The sequence below is a fragment of the Ascaphus truei genome, chromosome 22 (assembly GCF_040206685.1).
Source record: "Ascaphus truei isolate aAscTru1 chromosome 22, aAscTru1.hap1, whole genome shotgun sequence".
NCBI classification, from domain to species: Eukaryota; Metazoa; Chordata; class Amphibia; order Anura; family Ascaphidae; genus Ascaphus; species Ascaphus truei.
The window spans coordinates 13,815,950-13,833,272 of NC_134504.1; the positions used below are offsets into that span (position 1 = coordinate 13,815,950).

Sequence of the window (17,323 nt, forward strand, 5' to 3'; positions counted from 1 at the left end):
GTAAAACAAAGTCACTGAATGAGTGGAAGTGCGGCCGCACTGACCCGCGCACAAATGTTTAAATTCACACACACACTCTCACACACACTCTCTCACACACACACTCTCTCACACACACACTCTCTCACACTCTCTCACACACACTCTCTCACTCTCTCACACACTCTCTCTCTCACACACACACCCCCTCACCCCTCTTGTTGCCAGCGCATCCTGCCCTTCACTGCCCAATGCCAGGGTTTAGTGCAGCCTGCGTTTGTGATTATTATACATTGACTTTGAACACGTCCTGCGCTGTTGGTGCGAGTGACCCTACACATCACACACACGCCCGCCTGTGCAGGGGTTACACAACAGCCGCGTTCAGCAAAACCAGATTTCTGCGCACAAATGAGCTGCGAGGAACACAACGCAAGCGTTGGTAAAGGAGAACGGTTAGCATCTAGCTAAGGGGGAGGGGGGGGGCGACAGACATGAGGAGTTTCTCTCAAAGCACCAGCCCCACTCAGCAAGCGGAGCTGCAACAAAGCACTCAGCCATACAACACCCTCTGCCCAAAAGTAATCGAGTTTCAGGCTATATCAAAACTCGCACAACTGCAAATGCCAAGGAATGACTGACTCGCATACAAAAAAACCCCACTTACCTTAGTGTCTGTTTTAAGGTGCCTGGAGGTACTACTTTTATGGACCAGTGTTTTTCAACAGGGGTTCCCCGGGCCCCCCTAAAGGGTTATCTGCAATTTTCAGGTAATTTGAAAATTGTACCAAATAAGAATTGATAATGTATCTGATCTCAGATGCGCTATTAGAGAGGGTTGGGGTTCCTTACAATGCATCTGATGTCAGACGCGCTATTAGAGAGGGTTGGGGTTCCTCAGTTAAAACAAAATAAATGTCTAAAAACACTTATGGGACAGATGAATGATGCAAATAGGATTTATCAATCAACATTTAGTCCCCGTCAAGGACCTGCTCACATCCTCACTATTATAGATATAATAATATATATAAGATATAGTAACAGGCAGGACTTCCCAGGGGCTCACATCCAAGTTCTGGACAAAGGGATTTCCTAAAGTTATGAAAATGATTTACCCCTCATCTTCGGATTCAGAGAAAAAGCAGGCGATTTAAAGGGCATTAACCCCGTGTGTGCCGGGTGGGCTTGGGCCCCAGAGTGCCACGGACCCCACCGGCAAAACCATGGTCAAGTGACCACTGGTTCCCTTAGCCCAGAAACGTAAGAGGAGTCCTGGAGTCCGGTGGATTACCAGACCCCAAGGCAGTGGCTAAATCTTGGGTCACCCAAAGGGTTAAGAAGACAAAGTGTTGAAGAATCGTACACTGATTTTATAAGGTACATTTACGAGAATGTCCCATCAAGCGTTAGGCCGCGATCGCAAACAAAAGGCCGTACCTCTAGGAGGACGGCCATAGAGCACGTGACCGCGCGATGAACGGCCGAGTCACATGAGCGGTTCAGCCACGGAGGGCGAACCACTCACGTGATGTCACAGACACGCCTCCCCATACCAAAAGGTCACGGCTCGCCTCTGGGGCAGGCATGAAGATACAAGCAAGATAAGGATCAGCGAGGGAGTGTGGCAGGGAGACACCGTGTCACCAGGATCAGCGGGGGAGTGTGGCAGGGAGACACCGTGTCACCAGGATCAGCGAGGGAGGCGAGGGAGTGCGGCAGGGAGACACCGTGTCACCAGGATCAGCGAGGGAGTGCGGCAGGGAGACACCGTGTCACCAGGATCAGCGAGGGAGTGCGGCAGGGAGTCACCGGGTCACCAGGATCAGCGAGGGAGTGCGGCAGGGAGACACCGGGTCACCAGGATCAGCGAGGGAGTGCGGCCGGGAGACACCGTGTCCCCAGGATCAGCGGGGGAGTGTGGCAGGGAGACACCGTGTCACCAGGATCAGCGGGGGAGTGCGGCAGGGAGACACCGTGTCACCAGGATCAGCGGGGGAGTGCGGCAGGGAGACACGTGTCACCAGGATCAGCAGGGGAGTGCGGCAGGGAGACACCGTGTCACCAGGATCAGCGGGGGAGTGTGGCAGGGAGACACCGTGTCACCAGGATCAGCGGGGGAGTGCGGCAGGGAGACACCGTGTCACCAGGATCAGCGGGGGAGTGTGGCAGGGAGACACCGGGTCACCAGGATCAGCGAGAGAGTGCGGCAGGGAGACACCGTGTCACCCGGATCAGCGAGGGAGTGCGGCAGGGAGACACTGTGTCACCAGGATCAGCGGGGGAGTGTGGCAGGGAGACACCGTGTCACCAGGATCAGCGGGTGAGTGCGGCAGGGAGACACCGTGTCACCAGGATCAGCGGGGGAGTGTGGCAGGGAGACACCGTGTCACCAGGATCAGCGAGGGAGTGCGGCAGGGAGACACTGTGTCACCCGGATCAGCGAGGGAGTGCGGCAGGGAGACACCGTGTCACCAGGGTTAGCGAGGGAGTGTGGCAGGGAGACACCGTGTCACCCGGATCAGCGAGGGAGTGCGGCAGGGAGACACCGTGTCACCAGGGTTAGCGAGGGAGTGCGGCAGGGAGACACCGTGTCACCAGGATCAGCGGGGGAGTGCGGCAGGGAGACACTGTGTCACCCGGATCAGCGAGGGAGTGCGGCAGGGAGACACCGTGTCACCAGGATCAGCGAGGGAGTGCGGCAGGGAGACACCGTGTCACCAGGATCAGCGGGGGAGTGCGGCAGGGAGACACCGGGTCACCAGGATCAGCGGGGGAGTGCGGCAGGGAGACACCGTGTCACCAGGATCAGCGGGGGAGTGCGGCAGGGAGACACCGTGTCACCAGGATCAGCGAGGGAGTGCGGCAGGGAGACAGTGTGTCACCAGGATCAGGGAGGGAGTGCGGCCGGGAGACACCGTGTCACCAGGATCAGCAAGGGAGTGCGGCAGGGAGACACCGTGTCCCCAGGATCAGCAAGGGAGTGCGGCAGGGAGACACCGTGTCCCCAGGATCAGCAAGGGAGTGCGGCAGGGAGACACCGGGTCACCAGGATCAGCGAGGGAGTGCGGCAGGGAGACACCGTGTCACCAGGATCAGCGAGGGAGTGCGGCAGGGAGACACCGTGTCACCAGGATCAGCAAGGGAGTGCGGCAGGGAGACACCGTGTCCCCAGGATCAGCAAGGGAGTGCGGCAGGGAGACACCGGGTCACCAGGATCAGCGAGGGAGTGCGGCAGGGAGACACCGTGTCACCAGGATCAGCGAGGGAGTGCGGCAGGGAGACACCGTGTCACCAGGATCAGCGAGGGAGTGCGGCAGGGAGACACCGTGTCACCAGGATCAGCGAGGGAGTGCGGCAGGGAGACACCGGGTCACCAGGATCAGCGAGGGAGTGCGGCAGGGAGACACCATGTCACCAGGATCAGCGAGGGAGTGCGGCAGGGAGACACCGGGTCACCAGGATCAGCGGGGGAGTGCGGCAGGGAGACACCGTGTCACCAGGATCAGCGAGGGAGTGCGGCAGGGAGACACCGTGTCACCAGGATCAGCAAGGGAGTGCGGCAGGGAGACACCGGGTCACCAGGATCAGCGAGGGAGTGCGGCAGGGAGACACCGGGTCACCAGGATCAGCGAGGGAGTGCGGCCGGGAGACACCGTGTCACCAGGATCAGTGAGGGAGTGCGGCAGGGAGACACCGTGTCACCAGGATCAGCGAGGGAGTGCGGCAGGGAGACACCGGGTCACCAGGATCAGCGAGGGAGTGCGGCAGGGAGACACTGTGTCACCAGGATCAGTGAGGGAGTGCGGCAGGGAGACACCGTGTCCCCAGGATCAGCAAGGGAGTGCGGCAGGGAGACACTGTGTCACCCGGATCAGCGGGGGAGTGCGGCAGGGAGACACCGGGTCACCAGGATTAGCGAGGGAGTGCGGCAGGGAGACACCGTGTCACCAGGATCAGCGAGGGAGTGCGGCAGGGAGACACCGTGTCACCAGGATCAGCGGGTGAGTGCGGCAGGGAGACACCGGGTCACCAGGATCAGCGAGGGAGTGCGGCAGGGAGACACCGTGTCCCCAGGATCAGCAAGGGAGTGCGGCAGGGAGACACCGTGTCACCAGGATCAGTGAGGGAGTGCGGCAGGGAGACACCGTGTCACCAGGATCAGCGAGGGAGTGCGGCAGGGAGACACCGTGTCCCCCGGATCAGCGGGGGAGTGCGGCAGGGAGACACCGGGTCACCAGGATCAGCGAGGGAGTGCGGCAGGGAGACACCGTGTCCCCAGGATCAGCGAGGGAGTGCGGCCGGGAGACACCGTGTCACCAGGATCAGCGAGGGAGTGCGGCCGGGAGACACCGTGTCACCAGGATCAGCGGGGGAGTGTGACAGGGAGACACGTGTCACCAGGATCAGCGAGGGAGTGCGGCAGGGAGACACCGTGTCACCAGGATCAGCGAGGGAGACACCGTGTCACCAGGATCAGCGGGTGAGTGCGGCAGGGAGACACCGTGTCACCAGGATCAGCGAGGGAGTGCGGCAGGGAGACACCGTGTCACCAGGATCAGCGAGGGAGTGTGGCAGGGAGACACCGTGTCACCAGGATCAGTAAGGGAGTGCGGCAGGGAGACACCATGTCACCAGGATCAGTGAGGGAGTGCGGCAGGGAGACACCATGTCACCAGGATCAGCAAGGGAGTGCGGCCGGGAGACACCGTGTCACCAGGATCAGCAGGTGAGTGCGGCAGGGAGACACCGTGTCACCAGGATCAGTGAGGGAGTGCGGCAGGGAGACCCCGTGTCACCAGGATCAGCGAGGGAGTGCGGCAGGGAGACACCGTGTCACCCGGATCAGCGGGTGAGTGCGGCAGGGAGACACCGTGTCACCAAAGCTTCGCACTGCAACACTCATTATTCAAGACATTGAATTGGCAGAAAAACACAAATCAAATCCCCTATGATATGCAAACAGAGATCATTGGGGGGGCTTCTTCCAGAAGTGGGGAGACAAGGGCTGAAGATTTTGATATATGACCTGGAAAAGGAAGACAAAAATATGTAAAGAATATTTATTTATTGGGGGGGCACAGGGGGGGATTGTGTAAGTGCAACTGGGTCTTTAATAAAGTTTAGAAGGATCAGACGGGTCAGGTAAGCCCTTCCCCCGGCGAATGTCTGTATGCTTTGCGTTACATATTACGCCTCACAGTGCATTGCAGAGAAGGAATACAAAATGCCACCACGGCTTTCACGTCTCGGGAGATTATGCCTGTCCTGACCGTCAAAGCTCATTATGGAGTGGCCGGCACTGTGGGCTGAGCTTCTCCTCCAACACCCCATCCGGGGCGCACACCCACGGGTCAGAGGTTTCCCACTGCCACTTCCGCAGCATTTCCTGCATGGTATCCAACACGGTCTTATATGTGGGGTCTCCAGCCACGTTCCTCTCCTCTGCAAGGTCTCTGGCTCGGTCGTACAGCTCCCAGCGCTCCCTGTAGTAGTAGCCCTGGAGAGTCTTGAACCAGTGGGTGGGCTGGCCAGACGTGGTCCTGTTCAGCAAGTCTTGGAAGGTAGGCGACACGTAGAAATCTTGGTCGATGGGGAACGGCATCTTGAAGTTGAGGTTGTGTATAAGCAGATACTGTTGGTGCTGGACCGACCTCATGGGGTAATACATGGTGACCTCATGGTGAGACTGGCTGCCAAACACGGTGTCCCAGGGCTGCTCTGACTCCAGAGACAGCAGAAGGGACTTCCCAGTGAGCTGGACGCTCTTGCTGAAGATCTGGTAGCTCGGATAAAGGATGGAGAACCAATCAAGGACAGTAGGGGTGATATCTGAGTGAGAGCAAGATACAGCAAATTAGCAATGTCCAGTACTCAATAGTGAACACGTCAAGTGCATGGAGTGCAAGCAACAAGAGGGGTTAGTATAGATACAATGCTTTGTGGGCACCTCTCTATACAGCTGGAGAGGACTATAACTTTTTCGACCTGTATATCGCTGCATGTTATCATTTCGCAGGATAAGCACACGGGATATAGATAGATATTATACACACAATTGCCAACCATAGACCATGTACTGTTAGAAGGTAAAAGAGACAGTCAGAAAAATAATACATTTAGGGCAGAAATTGTAACTTTTGGCAAACTAGTGTTACAGACGTCCTACAGCTATAAGGTCGCTTAGGTTCTTGAGAGCGAGGGAGGAGAGAACGTGTTGGCAGCCACCGAGTTAGAAGACGGAGGTGTCATGCTTACTCTACATTGTAACGTTTACTCATCATTCTTTTAGGGATCCGTTAAATAGTGTGGCTCTGCTTTCCCTCCCCAGTCTGCGATACACATTACCACACACAGCCCAATAAGCCCCTCCCTCTACGCCCCACACGGTGCCTCACCCAGCAGGCTGGCATAGGACTGGCTGACTTGTCCCCAGCGTCTGGGGTGATACGGGGACGAGACCAGCAAGGGCTCCGCTCTCCCCGACCAGTACAGGTTGGTGCGCCCGTTGGGGAAGGGGATGCCGTTATCCGAGCTGAAGATCACCAGGGTGTCATTCTCGTGTCCGGCGCTGTGCAGCTCGGAGAGGACCAGACCAATCCCTGCGCAGGAGAGAACAGACAAACAATGAACCCTGCGGCACAAGGGAGACACACAAACACCTGTCAGGGGAGAAGTAAATATGAGAAAGGACCGTTAGGTCTGAAACGTTGCCCGTATTTTAGTTTTTGTGTTTTCTAGATGAAATAAATGTATACATTTTAATACATCCCCTTTGTAGGTGCTGTGGACTTACCTTTGCTATACGTACGTACACACACACACACACACACACACACACGTTGGGGATGCCTGCTGACCTGTCTGATGACGTAACGTTACTTTGGGAGAAGAACGTAATGAATCTCATTTACTAGCGACCACGCGTTACAGCGTTCTCTCTCTTCCCCTATATCAGCGGAATAGTCTCGGATGCAGCAATGTCAGCACTAAACTGGTCACCTATACAAATGCAGGCAGCAGGAGCATGTATGGTATTATAGCACTTACCTGGAGATTGAGGAGTGGAATCGGTTCCGCCTAATTTTACCGTTGAATACCAGATCCCACGCCCTCTCTCTCCAACTCCTCTTTTTCCCCCTAATCCTACATTTCCCAATTCGCTTCACCACTTTGTGCAGGGAGAAGGGGACAAGTTATTTTGTGCCGACTTCATCTGAACAACGCTTATTGTAGCAGCGCCATTAAGAAGATTGTGAAAAGCAATTTAAAGGAGCCCTTCATTTGTTACAAAACGGGAAAAAAACTTCTATCCAGAGATCCCTCTGAATACTGCTGTGCAACATAAACAACTTAACCACCGAGAGACAGACACTGAACAACAGAAAGGATTGGGAACGGCCCCAGTCCTACAGAGACTACAGCTGTGATCGGCGGTCTGTAGGGGAGTGCGGGGGGGGGGGGGGGGAAAGAGACACGCCTAACTCTATGTTCACAAACCGCCAATGAGCCATCCCATTGATGAGTGAGCACCTGACCTGAAGAAATAATACATATGTTCATAGTATAACAAAATGAACAGATTATGTATGAATCCTGTGAACATCAATACACGTGAACATACAACAATAATGACCAAACTGCACAACAGAGCCAGGAATAACATAAAAGACATAGGGGCCTATGCAGAGAGCAGCGAATTTTAAAATTGGCGAATTTATTAAAAAGTAGCTTTTTTGGAGAGTTTTATTCTCCATATGCAGAAAAGAGCGAATTCTGCTATGTTTAACATGGATGCGTGTGGCGAGTTTAAATTGGCGAGATGCGCGCTTCAGAAACGTGTAAAAACAAATTTGCGCCTTTTTTTTCCCATTGCAATGGCCGCGAGCGGCAGCTTCTTGCCAATTTTTTCTGGCGAGGCAAAAAGGAGACAATCGCGCCATTTTATTGGCGCGAACAGCCACTAGATGCCGTTCGCGCCTCTCTGCATTAGGATATTTTTAAAACTGGCGAGATTGAGGTTCTCGCCAGCCGCGAGGCGAGTTTTACAAATAGAAAAGAAAAATTGGCGCGTTTTTCGGAACTCGCCATTTTCTGCTGCTTTCTGCGCGATTTTCTCCAAAAAATTGCGAATTTCGAAATAGCGCTGCTCTCTGCATAGGCCCCATAGATTAAAAAAAAGAAGAAAACACATAACCCTAACTATTTTGTCAAATCTATCAGATCCAACTCTCAAATTCACAATATGCAATATCACGATGGAAGGAAAAACTATATGCAAAGTAAACATAATATAAAAATATTCTAGAACTGTATATAAACGGAACAATATAATCTAGAGGTAGAATACTAATGTCCCAGTACTTATGAATATGCTCAAAGAGAATGAACATAGTAACAAATGATCATATTGAGGATAATAAAGTTCCATAAAATAAAAAATTAATTAGAACAAGGATGAGGGGGAAAGGGGGGGGGGGTTGGGGAGAGGGATAGGAGGGGAGGGAAGGAGAAGGGGGGAAAAAAGATAAAAAATAATAAAAACAGTTTGAACAAACATTATATTCAATAATGAAGGAGGAATAGTGGTTAGTCCAATTTAATAAAGACATAATGAATGGAGAAATGGTGGTTAGTCATGTGGTTAGTGCTTGAGTTCCCACTCGACATTCAACCCTCTATGGTGAAGGGTGTCAAGAGAAAAAACCCAAAACATCTCCCTTTTGTTGAGGATGCCCTCTCTATCTCCCCGTCTACTAGGCATTGCAATATGTTCTACCCCAAAGAACTTGAAATTTGTTATGCCTCCCTTAGGACAGCGGGAAAAATGTCTGGGCACTGGGTGTTCAGAATCACCTCTTTTGATCAATCTAGTATGTTCAGCTATCCTCTCTTTTAGGGGTCGGATTGTCCTCCCTACGTATTTCATATTCCAACCTCAGAGGATAACATAAATAATGTAGCTGGTGTGACAATTCATAAAGGTGGAGAGTCTGTAATTGGATCTAGGTTGACTGACAGTGATCCTGTATGTAGGTTTCACATATTGGCAATACGAACAGTGACCCCATTTGTGGAACCCATAAGGGATACCACTTATCTGTTTTTGTGTTGATGCACAAAATGTACTCGGTGAGATCAATGAACCCGAGAGTTCTGGTCTTTTTAAACACCAGTCTTGGTCTCTCGGTCAAGACTGGTTTTAATACAGGGTCCAACAATAAAGTGTTCCAGTGTTTCTGGATGATGCTGCGAATTTGGTTAGCCTGTCCATTATATTGAGTAATAAACACTGGACAAATATCTGGTGAACCTTTACCCCTGACAGCGAGACTGTTTATATTATTTTTATAATTTTTGTTTCTAACCAGATTGCTTCTGTCCCTTTTTTGTGCCTCTTGAAAGGCATTGTAAACAGTCCGTTTGTGATAACCCCTATTGATGAACCTCTCTTTAAGAAGGACTCCTCCCTGGAACAGAGTCCCTTATAACGGAGGACCTGTCCCTTGGGAATCCCATCAATAAGGGATCTAGAATGACTGCTCTTTGAATGTAAAATCGAATTCCTAGAATGTGCTTCTTTGAAAACATTTGTTTGTATTTTATTTTCTAGGTCTATATGGAACGTCACATCTAAAAAATTGATGTGGTGTAAATCAGTGTTCATCGTGATTTTCACATTAATATCGTTAATGTTCAAAGTGTCAACAAATGTGTTTAATGAGTGAAGATCACCGTCCCAAATGAATATAAGATCATCTACGTAACGTTTGTACATGATGATGTGGTGACGAAAAAGATTAGTGCGACCATAGATGTGAGTAAGTTCCCAAAGACCCAGAAATAAATTCGCAAAAGAAGTCCCCATAGCCCTGCCCTTGATTTGTAAATAAAATTGTGAATCAAAAGAAAAATAATTGTGAGTGAGAAGAAACGACATGCACTCTTGAATAAAGGTGCTCTGTGCCTGTGGTAATGTAGAAGTGTCCAGAAAGTGTTGTGTAGAAGACAACCCGTGTTCATGTGCTATGATGGTGTACAATGATGTGACGTCCATAGCAGCCCACCGAAAACTTGACTTCCAATCAATGCCTTCCATATACAATAACAGATCTGCAGTATCACGAATGTAGGATTGGAGCGAATGTACCAAAGGTTGTAAAAAACCCATCTACGTACCTGGAAACACCATCTCCCAAAGATGCAATACTGGACACAATGGGTCTCCCTGGTGGATTATCCAGACCCTTGTGCACCTTTGGGAGATGGTGAAAAACAGGGACGACTGGGTGTAGACAATTCAAATAGTTGTATTCTTTTTTTTATCAGAACATAGAGAATGTTACCTAATTCCAGTAACTCCAATAATTCTTGCTGGAATTTTCTTGTAGGATCAGTTTTAAGGCTGACATAGAAGGTAGAATCATTCACCTGTGTCAAGGCCTCAGCTCTATATTGAGAGGCAGATTGAACAACCTCTGCCCCCCCCCCCCTTTATCTGCATTTTTTATCACCAATACTGTGCAACATAAACAAATTAACCACCGAGAGACAGACACTGAACAACAGAAAGGATTTGGCAATGGCCCCAGTCCTACAGAGACTGCAGCTGTGATCGGCGGTCTGTAGGAGAGTGTGGGGGGGGGGGGGCGGCGCAGCCATGACGGGGCATACCTGCCCTGCAATTGGCTGCGCGACGCCACATGACCGCGTCACGAGAAGACAAAATTCACCTTATTCACCTTACTGCCCATTTCTGCTACAAAATCCCCTTTTTTTTTAAATTAGGAAGCAGATTATGAAATTCATTTGGAACAATAAAAAGCTTCGTATTAAGTGAAGGATTTGGTGTTTCCCCCAAAGAACGAGGATTAGCTTGTCCTAATGTTAAACTGTATCATTCTGCAGCATCCCTCAGAGCAGCGGTGCGCAATCTTTCTCCCCATCAATGTTTGGGGTGCTCTGAATATTGTATAACGCAGAACATTTACAGGAACATCTGAATACAAAAAAAGAAAAGTCTGGGTGGAAAACAAAAAAGTTACAACTCTCCGGATTAAATTGCTGAGCTTTGTAGTGAAGGCGTCAAATACGCCGTGTGACCCTCACATGATTACAGGATTAGTCCCAGCAGTGCAGGAATGTCCGGGAGACACAAAGCCCCCTGTGACGGTGACATGGCACGGGTCACACTACTGGTTGACATGCTTGTTTTCAGATTCCTGCGCATTATGACCGCTGAGTCGTTGGGTTAGTTTATGGCTATTAGTAGCACACGGAACGACCCTCACGCGGTTCCCTTCTTACCCTGGTCCATCCGGCCAATTGTCGTGTACTGTGCGGCCAGGTCAGCCCTGGCACTGGGGGTGTCTGGGATAAAATAAGGAACCTAAAGACGGAGCAGAGACAGCAAAGTTACGATGACGTGTGGGGATGGCAGGATCGCACTGCTTCTGCACACACTGTATTTGGGGAGGGGGTTGCACCCTGTGTGTGGGGATGGCAGGATCGCACTGCTCCTGCACACACTGTATTTGGGGAGGGGGTTGCACACTGTGTGTGGGGATGGCAGGATCGCACTGCTTCTGCACACACTGTATTTGGGGAGGGGGTTGCACCCTGTGTGTGGGGATGGCAGGATCGCACTGCTCCTGCACACACTGTATTTGGGGAGGGGGTTGCACCCTGTGTGTGGGGATGGCGGGATCGCACTGCTCCTGCACACACTGTATTTGGGGAGGGGTTGCACACTGTGTGGGGATGGCAGGATCGCACTGCTTCTGCACACACTGTATTTGGGGAGGGGTTGCACACTGTGTGGGGATGGCAGGATCGCACTGCTTCTGCACACACTGTATTTGGGGAGGGGGTTGCACACTGTGTGTGGGGATGGCAGGATTGCACTGCTTCTGCACACACTGTATTTGGGGAGGGGGTTGCGCACCCTGTGTGTGGGGATGGCAGGATCGCACTGCTCCTGCACACATTGTATTTGGGGAGGGGGTTGCACACTGTGTGTGTGGGGATGGCAGGATCGCACGGCTTCTGCACACACTGTATTTGGGGAGGGGGTTGCACACTGTGTGTGTGGGGATGGCAGGATCGCACTGCTCCTGCACACACTGTATTTGGGGAGGGGGGTTGCACACTGTGTGTGGGGATGGCAGGATCGCACGGCTTCTGCACACACTATTTGGGGAGGGGGTGCACACTGTGTGGGGATGGCAGGATCGCACGGCTTCTGCACACACTGTATTTGGGGAGGGGGTTGCACACTTTGTGTGGGGATGGCAGGATCGCACTGCTTCTGCACACACTGTATTTGGGGAGGGGGTTGCACACTGTGTGTGTGGGGATGGCAGGATCGCACGGCTTCTGCACACACTGTATTTGGGGAGGGGGGTTGCACACTTTGTGTGGGGATGGCAGGATCGCACGGCTTCTGCACACACTGTATTTGGGGAGGGGGGTTGCACACTGTGTGTGGGGATGGCAGGATCGCACTGCTTCTGCACACACTGTATTTGGGGAGGGGGTTGCACCCTGTGTGTGGGGATGTCAGGATCGCACTGCTCCTGCACACACTGTATTTGGGGAGGGGGTTGCACCCTGTGTGTGGGGATGGCAGGATCGCACGGCTTCTGCACACACTGTATTTGGGGAGGGGGTTGCACACTGTGTGTGTGGGGATGGCAGGATCGCACTGCTCCTGCACACAGTGTATTTGGGGAGGGGGTTGCACACTGTGTGTGGGGATGGCAGGATCGCACGGCTTCTGCACACACTGTATTTGGGGAGGGGGTTGCACACTGTGTGTGTGGGGATGGCAGGATTGCACTGCTCCTGCACACACTGTATTTGGGGAGGGGGTTGCACACTGTGTGTGTGGGGATGGAAGGATCGCACGGCTTCTGCACACACTGTATTTGGGGAGGGGGTTGCACCCTGTGTGTGGGGATGGCAGGATCGCACGGCTTCTGCACACACTGTATTTGGGGAGGGGGTTGCACACTGTGTGTGTGGGGATGGAAGGATCGCACTGCTCCTGCACACACTGTATTTGGGGAGAGGGTTGCACACTGTGTGTGTGGGGATGGCAGGATCGCACTGCTCCTGCACACACTGTATTTGGGGAGAGGGGTTGCACACTGTGTGTGTGGGGATGGCAGGATCGCACTGCTCCTGCACACACTGTATTTGGGGAGGGGGTTGCACACTGTGTGTGGGGATGGAAGGATCGCACTGCTTCTGCACACACTGTATTTGGGGAGGGGGTTGCACACTGTGTGTGGGGATGGCAGGATCGCACTGCTTCTGCACACACTGTATTTGGGGAGGGGGTTGCACACTGTGTGTGGGGATGGCAGGATCGCACTGCTCCTGCACACACTGTATTTGGGGAGGGGGACTGCTTCTGCACACACTGTATTTGGGGAGGGGGTTGCACACTGTGTGTGGGGATGGCAGGATCGCACTGCTCCTGCACACACTGTATTTGGGGACGGGGGTTGCACACTGTGTGTGTGGGGATGGCAGGATCGCACTGCTCCTGCACACACTGTATTTGGGGAGGGGGGTTGCACACTGTGTGTGGGGATGGCAGGATCGCACGGCTTCTGCACACACTATTTGGGGAGGGGGTGCACACTGTGTGGGGATGGCAGGATCGCACGGCTTCTGCACACACTGTATTTGGGGAGGGGGGTTGCACACTGTGTGTGGGGATGGCAGGATCGCACTGCTTCTGCACACACTGTATTTGGGGAGGGGGTTGCACACTGTGTGTGTGGGGATGGCAGGATCGCACTGCTCCTGCACACACTGTATTTGGGGAGGGGGTTGCACACTGTGTGTGTGGGGATGGAAGGATCGCACTGCTCCTGCACACACTGTATTTGGGGAGGGGGTTGCACACTGTGTGTCGGGATGGCAGGATCACACGGCTTCTGCACACACTGTATTTGGGGAGGGGGGTTGCACACTGTGTGTGTGGGGATGGCAGGATCGCACTGCTTCTGCACACACTATTTGGGGAGGGGGTTGCACACTGTGTGTGGGGATGGCAGGATCACACGGCTTCTGCACACACTGTATTTGGGGAGGGGGTTGCACACTGTGTGTGGGGATGGCAGGATCGCACTGCTTCTGCACGCACTGTATTTGGGGAGGGGGTTGCACACTGTGTGTGGGGATGGCAGGATCACACGGCTTCTGCACACACTGTATTTGGGGAGGGGGGTTGCACACTGTGTGTGTGGGGATGGCAGGATCGCACTGCTTCTGCACACACTATTTGGGGAGGGGGTTGCACACTGTGTGTGTGGGGATGGCAGGATCGCACGGCTTCTGCACACACTGTATTTGGGGAGGGGGTTGCACACTGTGTGGGGATGGCAGGATCGCACTGCTTCTGCACACACTGTATTTGGGGAGGGGGGTTGCACACTGTGTGTGTGGGGATGGCAGGATCGCACTGCTTCTGCACACACTGTATTTGGGGAGGGGGGTTGCACACTGTGTGTGTGGGGATGGCAGGATCGCACTGCTTCTGCACACACTGTATTTGGGGAGGGGGTTGCACACTGTGTGTGTGGGGATGGAAGGATCGCACTGTTTCTGCACACACTGTATTTGGGGAGGGGGTTGCACACTGTGTGTGTGGGGATGGCAGGATCGCACTGCTTCTGCACACACTGTATTTGGGGAGGGGGGTTGCACACTGTGTGTGTGGGGATGGCAGGATCGCACGGCTTCTGCACACACTGTATTTGGGGAGGGGGGGCTTCCGCGGGTGGAATTTTGCCCCTATTGTAATATTTGTATGGACACAGGAGCTGCTCACACAGAGGGTCTTGGGGTGGAAGAGGGTTCTTACCTTGACCTGCTCTGGGGTGTAGTACTGGGGGGTCCAGTCTGGGATCCTCCCCATGCCAACGTCCCCATTCCCAAACTTCTCGCAGAAAGCCCCGTACTGAGGCTGGGAGTGTCCGCAGCGGTGCGGATCGTGGAAAGCAACATAGAGGAAGAAAGGCCTGGGGAGAGCGAGAGAGAGAGAGAGCGAGAGAAAGAGAGCGAGAGAGAAAGAGAGAGAGAGAGAAAGAGAGAAAGAGAGAAAGAGAGAGCGAGAGAAAGAGAGAGCGAGAGAAAGAGAGAGGCAGAGAGCGAGAGAGCGAGAGAGCGAGAAAGAGAGAAAGAGAGAAAGAGAGAAAGAGAGAAAGAGAGAAAGAGAGAAAGAGAGAAAGAGAGAAAGAGCGAGAGAGCGAGAAAGAGAGAAAGAGAGAAAGAGCGAGAGAAGAGAGAAAGAGAGTGCGATTTATACACCGTTATACATTCTGCCCGAGCATCTCTGGAACATACAGCGGCACAACATCCAGCACTGACAGGGTTAACCGCGATGCACTGAAAACGACCTATTGCAACTTGTAGGTTACAAGGGAAATATGTAATGTCCCAAAGCCTGACCACAACGCCATGATAACCGCGCTACTCACGTATCTTGTAGCAGTCAGGCTGCGGTCCCAGTAACTGCCTGTGCGCACGGCGCGGCGTGCGCTGAGCGTGTAAGCACCGCCCCTCAGGGGGCTGGGCCCAGTAGTCACCTTCCCGCTGAAGGTGCAGCCGCGCTGTGCTGCAGGGTTTTTTACAACTCAATGAAATTGAGTTTAGACCTTGCGACGGAGGCGTGGCCACGCCCCCACCGGCGGTTCACCCAATGAGGGCGAACCAGCCGCGTGACGTGATGGCCACGCCCCCCGCAAATCCACGACCACGCCCCTCCCGTCGCAAGCTCCCCCTCTCCTAAAAAGACCGCAGACCGCAGTTAGCGCTGTGCATGCGCTGCCCTCACCCCCCCCCCCCCCGCCGGGCGCGCGTGTCACAGTGATGACTGGGACCGCAGCCTAAAGGTGGGAAGAGGGAATCCCCAGCTACGCAAGGACCAGGCTGCAGAAAGCAGTGACACTATCCCAGAGGGTCCGTGACCCAGTAAAGACCCCCCAAGCTCCCACCTCTGGTCTTGGCTCTTCAGGAACTTCCTGACCAGCAACTTGATGCGGGTTATGTTGCGTCCAACCTGCAGCACGGAGCTGTTCTCTTCCGTGTAGGAGAAGTCAAACGGATAAACCGCTTCGGGCCCCACGTGCTTCTTCCCGATGATACCTGTCAGAGACACAGGGACACGTGGATCCCACCGCAGGGTGACACAGTGACAGAGGCAGGTGGGACAGGTCTCTCCCACCGCAGGGTGACACAGTGACAGAGGCAGGTGGGACAGGTCTCTCCCACCGCAGGGTGACACAGTGACAGAGGCAGGTGGGACATGTCTCTCCCACCGCAGTGTGACACAGTGACAGAGGGCATGTCTCTCCCACCGCACGGTGACACAGTGACAGTGACAGAGGACAGGTCTCTCCCACCGCAGGGTGACACAGTGACAGAGGACATGTCTCTCCCACCGCAGGGTGACACAGTGACAGAGGACATGTCTCTCCCACCGCAGGGTGACACAGTGACAGAGGACATGTCTCTCCCACCGCAGGGTGACACAGTGACAGAGGCAGGTGGGACAGGTCTCTCCCACCGCAGGGTGACACAGTGACAGAGGACATGTCTCTCCCACCGCAGGGTGACACAGTGACAGTGACAGAGGACATGTCTCTCCCACCGCAGGGTGACACAGTGACAGAGGCAGGTGGGACATGTCTCTCCCACCGCAGGGTGACACAGTGACAGAGGACATGTCTCTCCCACCGCAGGGTGACACAGTGACAGAGGACATGTCTCTCCCACCGCAGGGTGACACAGTGACAGAGGACATGTCTCTCCCACCGCAGGGTGACACAGTGACAGAGGACATGTCTCTCCCACCGCAGGGTGACACAGTGACAGTGACAGAGGACATGTCTCTCCCACCGCAGGGTGACACAGTGACAGTGACAGAGGACATGTCTCTCCCACCGCAGGGTGACACAGTGACAGAGGACATGTCTCTCCCACCGCACGGTGACACAGTGACAGAGGACAGGTCTCTCCCACCGCAGGGTGACACAGTGACAGAGGACAGGTCTCTCCCACCGCAGGGTGACACAGTGACAGTGACAGAGGACATGTCTCTCCCACCGCAGGGTGACACAGTGACAGTGGACATGTCTCTCCCACCGCAGGGTGACACAGTGACAGAGGACATGTCTCTCCCACCGCAGGGTGACACAGTGACAGTGACAGAGGACATGTCTCTCCCACCGCAGGGTGACACAGTGACAGAGGACATGTCTCTCCCACCGCACGGTGACACAGTGACAGTGACAGAGGACATGTCTCTCCCACCGCAGGGTGACACAGTGAC

At 53.7% G+C, this 17,323-nt stretch overlaps 1 protein-coding gene across 3 annotated transcripts in view; it reads right to left on the reverse strand.

Moving 5' to 3' along the window:
- Positions 1-5,028: 5,028 nt before the first annotated feature.
- The window catches only part of SGSH (N-sulfoglucosamine sulfohydrolase), a 30,153-nt gene continuing 17,858 nt past the window's right edge, over positions 5,029-17,323 (reverse strand). For all 3 annotated transcript variants that reach the window (XM_075580038.1, XM_075580040.1, XM_075580039.1), the window contains 5 exons: positions 15,987-16,137; positions 14,855-15,011; positions 11,287-11,368; positions 6,378-6,581; positions 5,029-5,811 (listed from right to left, as the gene is read on the reverse strand). In XM_075580038.1, coding sequence (XP_075436153.1) covers positions 5,255-5,811; positions 6,378-6,581; positions 11,287-11,368; positions 14,855-15,011; positions 15,987-16,137 — 1,151 coding nt within the window. In that variant the 3' untranslated portion in view covers positions 5,029-5,254. The remainder of the gene's footprint in view (positions 5,812-6,377; positions 6,582-11,286; positions 11,369-14,854; positions 15,012-15,986; positions 16,138-17,323) is intronic.